The following is an 8,327-nucleotide window of genomic DNA, read 5'->3' as shown; positions in this document are numbered from 1 at the left end:
TGGGAGCATTAAATGCTGCGTTCTGCATTTCTCCCTCCAGCCTTTTCAAGATTTATTTTATTATTTTTATTTATTATTTAGCCTTATATACACCTATCCCTAGGGGCTCTTGGTGCAAAGCAACACAAATCTCGATACAAATAAATATAGTTAAAACCTTCAAAACAAGCAGTAAGATAATAAAAGAGTGCGTCTAAGAAAACCTTAATTCTTAAACCCCTCCCCAAGAGGGAGGGAATGGTAGTCCCATTAGATGGAAGGGACTCAGATGTTGGAGAGCCTTAAAAAGGGGCACTCTTCCTGAAGTGCTGGTTCCTCCAAAGAGGCCAGTAGGAACAACTGCGTCTTACAGGTCTTCTTTGGTGGCTGCCAGGTCTTCAGAGGGCTCGGCCAACGGCTGGTGGAGTGTTCCACCAGGCCGGGGGGCCCAGAACCGTGAGCTGCCCTGGCCCGCCGCGGGAGGAGCCAGGGCCTTTACAGCTCCTGGCCCCGACCTGGTGGAACACTCTCACCAGCCGGCCTCGGGGTTCTGCGGACCTGGCGAAGCTCCTTCAAGGCCTGTAAGAGCCGAAGCTGAAACCAAGCAGGGCCTCTACCGGAGCCAATGAGAGAGTTTACAATCATGCCCCTCAAAGATGAGAGTTTGGCACCGCTGCCCCTCAGCCTCGTAAGGAGACCACTACAGGGGTGTCTGAATGCCAGCTGTCATATTCCCAAGATGCCGGCAGAACTACACTTTGGTTCTTAGACATCCCACTCTTCACGAACCTACCTTCTAGCTGATCTTCTCTCACTACTGCGACCTTGTGCAGCTGCAAAGAGAAAACATTTAACACCATAATGAGCCAGTATACCATGCTTCAATCTTGATTACAGATAACCTTTAATGGCATAATACAAAGATTTAAAATAAAAGACAAAAATTAAAAGACAAAGTAGAAAGTAAAATTAAGATTGTTTATGACTGCGCATGAAAACCTAGCCATCTGCTCTACAGCAGGGGTGTCCAACTGTGGTGCTTCAGATGTTCATGGACTACAATTCCCATCATCCCCTTTGGCATGGCTGGAACATAATGTGTTCCTGCATCGCAGGGGGTTGGACTTGAGGAGCCCTCTAGGGTCTCTCTTCCAACTTATAGGGCTCCCTCCGCACATGCAGAATAATCTGCCTTTCAAACTGCACTTTTCAGTGCTCTTTTAGCCGTATGGAATAGCAAAAAATCCACTTGCAAACAGTTGTGAAAGTGGTTTGAAAACGATTATTTTAAGCGCGGGTGCGAGGAAGGGAGCCTAGGATTCTATAGAAAATGCCTATAACGCTTGCCATTTCCCAAGCATGTTGGAAGTGAAAGGACTTTTGTTACGCTTGTTTCCTGCCTCAACCTACAGAGGGGGGGTTTTACCAGAGAGCTAGTGGCTGGAGAATAGGGACATAGGGATTTTGACACCTTTACTCTATCATGCTGGGTTCTATCCCTTCGATGTTGTGACTGATACTCTCAGGGACTTCCTCTTCCTTCGGCTTCTTCTCCACCTCTTCTCACACTTCTTCCTACCATGCCTTAGAGAGAGGATGGATGCTCCCCGTGATCCATCTCCATCCAGCTAGATTAAGATAGCATAGTGACTCTATCTACCTACCTTTCTCTATCCAGAACGGAGTTCTCACTAATAAATACCTTTATTAGACTAGAAACTATAACTGACCCTCGACTTTCTTTTGTGTAAGCTTCGTCGCATTACTGGGGATTCATCACGCCATCACACACGCCATCACTCCAGGTAAGGGCTTCTGCTGTGTTCTAGCCACCCGCAAGTCAGCCGCTCCGCCTAACTACTGAGAAGAGATAATCTCCAACTACCAGGAACACTTATCCTCCAACAAAGCAAACGTGTTGGTGGCTCTTCGCAAAGAGATGGCTGACCACTGTTGTTCTTCTTTTCTCCAGAGCTGCAGTCCCAACTGCTCAGTTTGCTTGGCAAGGTATTTATAAGGTCTGTGATATTCTGACAACACCAACCATACTCCATGTTTTCTGCTGTTCTTGATGGCACCTGTGAACAAGCACGCCAGTTTACCCTGCCCGGTTACTTTCCTTCTAAATAAATGCGTCATAGCCAATTGTACATAAGAACAAGCCAGCTGGATCAGACCGAGTCCATCTAGTCCAGCCTCTCTGCTACCGCAGAGTGGGCCCTCCACCAGGTGCCTTTGGGAGTCCATACAGGCAGGAGGTGAAAGCAACGGCTCTTCTGCTGCTGCCCCTTCGAGCACCTGGTCTGTTAAGGCATTTTGCAATCTGAGACTTCCAAGAGGGATCAAGATTGGTAGCCATAACCCACTTCTCCTCCATAAATCTGGGTCCAAGCCCCTTTAAAATGCTGATCCAGGTTAGTGGCCATCCCCACCCTCCTGGGGCAGCATATTCCACACCAGTCACACGCTAAGTGAAGAAGTGTTTCCTTTTGATTAGTCCTAATTCTTCCCCAGCATTTTTCAATGGATGCCCCCCTGGTTCTAGTATTGCCACAAAGCCGCCTGGCGCTGACAGCAGAGGAAGCTGAGGACTCACCACGTGGCCGTTCTGCACAAGGTTTCCTGCCACTAAGTAGACGACGTGCAGCTGGGCTCCTGAATTCTCCTTCCGCTTTCTTTCCACGTAGTCGTACAGCATCCTGGACAGGAAAAAAAAAACAAGCCCAGAGCCGCATTCTGGGCAAAACCCTTTTCACGCTTCCTTCTAAGTGTTCACTTGCAAACTGAGATTAAAACAAAACGCCTTTAAGCTCGAGCCAGAATGGAGTTGAAGCATCTTGGATTAAGGAGTAACAGCAGGTGGGATGCGGCAAATTTTAAAAAAGGCTTATGCTAGTATTGGGGTGTAGTAAAGGAGGTGTACCGCCTAAGACTGCAAGCTGTTGTCGCCCTGCAAGTACACTCCACTTTGTCAGGCATCGCCTGGAGTCTTGGGGGCAATTCTGGAGGCTTCACTTCACAAAAAGGAGGTGGGTAAGAAATTAGAGCTGGTGCAGCAGCAGAGCTCTAATAAAGGGATGACCAGGGGCCTGGAGACCCGAGGAGTTCTGGGAGGAGAGGCGAGGAACTCTGGGGAATATTTAGCCTGGAGAAAGAGGGAGGTTGAGGGGGGACATGATAGCTCTCTTGGGAAGCATTTGAAGGGGCTGTCACCCAGAGGAGGATAGAGAGCTGTTCCTGTTGGCAGCGGAGGTGAGGTCTTGCAATAATGGGTATACGATTATGGGAAGAAAGGTTCCAACTCGATATTAGGGAAGAAAATTACATTAAGAGTTTAGCTTCGTTATGGAATCGCACTCTAGGGATAGTGGCTGGAGCTCCCCTTCACTGGCAAATTGGCTGGCTGGGGAGCAGTTTTGAACTTGATTGTTAATGAACTGATATAAGCTTGCTGTTATTAAGTATTAGCTAACACTAGGTCCTGATGCGTATTAGTCTTCATCTTTAACTCTGTTTTCTTATTTTATTGTTCTTATGTATTGTATTGGTATTTATCCTGCTTTTAATGTATACTTGTTATGTGTTGTTCGCTGTCCTGAGCCCTATGGGGATGGTAGAAATCGAAGAGTAAAATAAAAATAAAAATAAAATAAATATAGGGCCTTAAAGGAAAGGACCAGCACTCTGAAATGTGCCCTGAAATATAGAAGCAGCCATTTCTCAACACAGGGGCAATTCAGTGCTTGTATCCAGCCCCTGGCAAATGCCTTGCTGCTGTGGAACAAATTTCTCAACAGAGGTCAAAGACCACCTCTCATCTGATCTAATTTCATCCACTACCAAACGTAGGGCTCGACACGTATCAATACTTACTGCTTGGCTTGGTTGACGTGAACCCCTAGGGTGTAGCTCAGCCATTTGTATGTCACCTGTGAACAGAAAAGATCATCAGAATTCACTGACAAAACCGCTAACTTTGTTGCCATTAACTCTATAGCTCTCTCCTTTTTCAGTAGCTGCATTCTCTGCACTCAGATTTTAAGTAGGAAGCAAAGAGTTTCATTTATATCTTCTTCCTTTTCTCTCCTGCAAAGAGATTCAAAGGGCCTTACTTAAACTCCTCCCCCGGGCCCCCACAAACACTCTGTAAAGGTGGATGGGGCTGAGAGCCCCAAAGAGCCCAAGGTCACTCCAGCTGGCATGTGTTGGAGTGCACAAGCCAATCTGATTAATCAGATAAGCCTCCCACTGCCTCAGAAGTGAATGGGGCAGAGGGGAATTCAAACCCAGTTCTCTCCAGGATTTCAGAGTGTGCCTTGCTCTTAGCAAGTGGGTATGGCTTTAGCCAAGAGGCCTCCAGCTGGAGTATTCTCTGTCTCACAGGCCCTGTGGAACCGTTTAAGGCCTCTGATGTCTGCTGACAGAGAGTTCCCCTAAGCTGGAGCATCAGTGGGCAAGGTGGAGCCTGCAAGACAGAAGAGGAAGTTCCAACAGAGCCCACGGCTTGGAGAGCAGTAACCGTCTTCCATCCAGGGCCTCCTCCTTTCCCTCTTTCTCCCTCCTCTATTTTTCTGCTCTGTAGAAGCGAACTGAATTGTTTTTTAACGCATTAGTACTAGTGTTTTAACGCATTGTCCAGAACCAGCTGATATCGATAATTTCAGATTGTATCAACCTGTTATTTGTCCCATGGTGGAAGCCACCCTGGACCCGCAAGGGGAAGGGCAGTCTTATAAGTAGAATAAAATTAATAAGTTTGGGAGCCAGCCTCACGACCTGGTTCAGGATCTGGCAGTGGGTGATGTGGAAGGCCTCAGAACTTGGGCAGCTGCCGCCGCCGATCTGAATAGACAACACAGACCATGGGGAAAGACTGTAGCTCAGTGACAGGACTATCTGCCTGGCATACCGAAGGTCTCACGTTCAACCCCTGGCATCAAAGGATCATTTAGTTGGTGATGTGAAAGAAATCTGCCTTAGACCCTGGCAAGATGCTGCCAGTCTGAGTAAGCAATAGAATCATAGAGTTGGAAGGGCCATCCAGTCCAACCCCCTGCCATGCAGGAACACATAATCAAAGCACTCCTGACATGATCATCCAGCCTCTCTTTAAAAACCTCCAAAGAAGGAGACTCCACCACCCTCCAAGGTAGTGCATTCCACTGTCGAACAGCCCTGACTGTCAGGAGGTTTTTCCTGATGTTCAGGTGGAATCTCTTTTCCTTCCCCTTGAACCCGTGACTCCTGGTTCTAGTGGAGCAGCCGAAAACAAGCTCGCTCCCTCACCAATATGACATCCCTTCAGATATCTAAGCAGGGCTTTCAGGTCACCTCGTCACCTTCTCAGCTCCCTAAGTCTCTTCTCGTAGGGCATGGACTCCAGACCTTTGACCGTTTTGGTTGCCCTCCTCTGGACCCGTTCCAGTTTGTCGATATCCTTCTTGAATTGCGGTGCCCAGAACTATACAGAATATTCCAGGTGAGGTCTGATCAATGCAGAATAGAGAGGTACAATTACACCCCTCGATATTGACAATAGACTCCTATTGACACAGCCCAGAATCGCACTGGAGAGTAAAGGGAGAAGAGGCCTGATTCAGGACAAGGCAGCTTCATACTTACGTCCGTTTAGCATAGTTTAAATTTAACGTGTGCCTTACTTTAAAGCGTTATACCAATTGTCATTTGTGTGTTATTCGCATCGGGTGGGAGGCAAGCTAAGAAACATTTTAAATAAGTAGTAATCGTTAACTGTAATAAACAGTCGCCTGCTCTTCTTCCGCGTTGCTCAGAGCATGGCACAGGTGAAGCTGCCTTCTGCTGAGTGAGACCCCGAATGAGTCCATCAAAGGCATCAAATCCTCCTTGATCTGAGGTTGCAAATGCCTTAGCAGACCAGTGATCCGACCGGAGCAGCAGCCGCGAGAAGAGACGTTGCTTTCACATCCTGCATGTGAGCTCCCAAAGGCACCTGGTGGAGCCACCGCGAGTAGCAGAGAGCTGGACTAGGATGGACTCTGGTCTGTTGATCCAGCTGGCTATTTGTTCTTATGTCCTTAAAGGGCAGCATTGCCTACTCTGGCAGCTGCTCTGCGAGGTCTCAGACTGGGAGGCCTTTTCGTTGCCTGCCAATTCTGCTTTGGGCGTAGGAGGTTAAGAGCTCGTGTATCTGATCTGGAGGAACTGGGTTTGAGTTGTGGAGGCTTATCTGGGGAATTCAGGTTAGCCTGTACATTCCCACAATCGCCAGCTGGGTGACCTTGGGCTACTCACAGCTTCTCGGAGCTCTCTCAGCCCCACCCACCTCACAGGGTGTTTGTTGTGAGGGGGGAAGGGCAAGGAGATTGTCAGCCCCTGCAGGAGAGAAAGGGGGGACAGAAATCCAAACTCTTCTTCTTCTTATCCAGGGATGCGGGGATTGAACCTGGGACCTTCTGCGTGGCCAAGCAGAGACTCTTTCATTGAGCCACCGTTCCACCCTAACAACAACCCTGTTGGGTAGGCTAGGCCGAGAGAGAGAGGGAAAGAGAGAGCGCCCAGCGCCTCTGCCCTTGTGCCCGAGTCTTCTCGGCGACCGCCTCTGCACTCTGCACTTGCGCAGAGGCGCTCTCGCCGGCCCGTCTCTCCCCGCAGCCGCCACTCACGACTCGGTTCTGGTCCGTGACGAACTCGTCGATGTTCTCCAGGTAAAGCTCGTCCTCCATGGCGAACACGACGACGACGAGGACGCCTCCTCCTCTTCCCCGCTCGCCTCAGCGCCCCGAAAAGCCCGCCGCCGCCGCCATGGCAACCGCAGGCCGAGCGCGCGAGGACTCTACGGCGGCCGTGCGGGGACACGCCGACCTGGCCCCGCCCCGTCTCCCCGGCAACGGCGCGCCTCTCCAGCACGCCCGCGCTACGGCAAGTCCACTGAGACAAACCCAACCCCGGCTTCGCGCGTCGGGCTTTTGCCACGCCCACGTCTTCTGGGTACTGGGGGGATGGTTTTACGGTCGAGAATCAGGAGGCGACTGGGTTGCCAGCCTCCCGGCGGGTCTTCACCGGGAGGAGTACTCCTCGCGGTGAAGCTCCCACCGGAGGAGGTGCGCAACTCAACCGCCTTCTGTTCCTCCACGGTCATTCACCTGCCTCAAAACCATCGCTGGGGTTTTATTTTATTCCTGACACCTAGTGGTGAAGACCTTTCACTAAGGCTTAAATATTCTTTAATAATGTGTGTGGGTGGGTGTATTTTTACTGACTCACTCTCTGAAATCCGTCTTGTGTTCAAGTGAGAACGGTGAACTACAAATGACGTAAATACATAAATGTGGGCTGCAAATAATAACAGTAATAAATAATAAAAGTGCTGTTATTGTTTCACTAATAAAATTAATAGCATAACAATGTTACTACAAGGTAACGGTTTTAAATAATAGAAGCTTACAAAGAGAGCTCAAGTCGAGTATAAAATAAAGTTCTTGAAAAACTTTATTAATGGCCAACCTCTTGGGCAGAGACAGGATCAGGGGAGCTCACCCGAAATGGCAGTGTAGTATTGATGTATTTATAGCATTCATGGCAGTGTAGTATTGATAGTATTAATGGCAGTGTAGCATTAATGTATTTGTAGTATTAATGACAAGTTACATCAAAATGGCAGCAAAGTTTACACCCCAAAATGCCCACATCATTCAATCAATCATACAAAAGGTGGAGATTTTCCCTGTTCCCACACTATTTTGGGGTTGTCCCCATTGGAAGAATGTCAGCATTTCACTTGCTTTGACGAAAGCGTGAACTAGAGAACCCTTGCTTTCCTCTTATCATCAATGTTTCTTGTTGCCCTGTTCCTTAAACAAGGAGTTTGATCATTCCCTTATAGGCCTTTCTATTATTGTTTTTAGGAAGAGGGCAATTTTAAAAGTATCTTCTGGGTTACAACAGGATCCTCAAAACAGTTTGGTTTTGCACATTTTGTATAACTGTGAACAAAGCAAGAGGCAACTTTGGTGCCATTATTTGGCTGAGTTAGCATTATTATTAGTGAAAGGAGAATAGAGCTTGAGGCCTGCATGATTTCTTTGGTCAGCAGCTTTATGGTTGCCATCTCTCCATTATAAGGAAAAATAATGGAGGGAAAGGAAAATTTATCTTTCCTTTATGAATCCTAAATCTTTTCCCCTTTCTCTTATATTTTCTTTATTGCTCTCACCTTCTATCACTTGCTGTTTCTTTCTTTCACTCTTTCACTCTTTTTCTTCTGCGCTTACAACAATAACTGGGATTTCCAGGTATACTGCCCCTAAATAGAGAGGCTCCATTTAGCTGGCTAAAAATTGCATGAATGTTCTAGTCTCCTTTATTAT

The 8,327-nt window shown here is 47.9% G+C and overlaps 1 protein-coding gene across 1 annotated transcript; it reads right to left on the bottom strand.

Moving 5' to 3' along the window:
• Nucleotides 1–508: 508 nt before the first annotated feature.
• LOC125436943 (DNA polymerase delta subunit 3-like) lies at nt 509–6,768 on the bottom strand. The gene is made up of 5 exons (XM_048504327.1): nt 6,624–6,768; nt 3,853–3,908; nt 2,576–2,678; nt 684–812; nt 509–592 (listed from the first exon to the last, which is right to left on the bottom strand). The coding sequence occupies exons 1-5, from the start codon at nt 6,681–6,683 to the stop codon at nt 509–511; spliced, it is 432 nt and encodes a 143-aa protein (XP_048360284.1). The 5' UTR covers nt 6,684–6,768.
• Nucleotides 6,769–8,327: the final 1,559 nt, after the last annotated feature.

This window comes from Sphaerodactylus townsendi, linkage group LG07 (genome assembly GCF_021028975.2).
Source record: "Sphaerodactylus townsendi isolate TG3544 linkage group LG07, MPM_Stown_v2.3, whole genome shotgun sequence".
Taxonomy (NCBI): Eukaryota; Metazoa; Chordata; class Lepidosauria; order Squamata; family Sphaerodactylidae; genus Sphaerodactylus; species Sphaerodactylus townsendi.
The sequence above is the reverse complement of the archived record's forward strand: the minus strand, read 5'-3'. Positions and strand labels throughout refer to the sequence as shown.

Coding starts and splice junctions, on each gene's coding strand:
- LOC125436943 (XM_048504327.1), bottom strand. CDS start 6,683: ATGGAGGACGAGCTTTACCTGGAGAACATCGACGAGTTCGTCACGGAC. Junction 3,909..6,623: donor TCACGGACCAGAACCGAGTC/GTGAGTGGCGGC, acceptor TTCTGTTCACAG/GTGACATACAAATGGCTGAG. Junction 593..683: donor GCTGGCATTCAGACACCCCT/GTAGTGGTCTCC, acceptor TGGCTCCGGTAG/AGGCCCTGCTTGGTTTCAGC.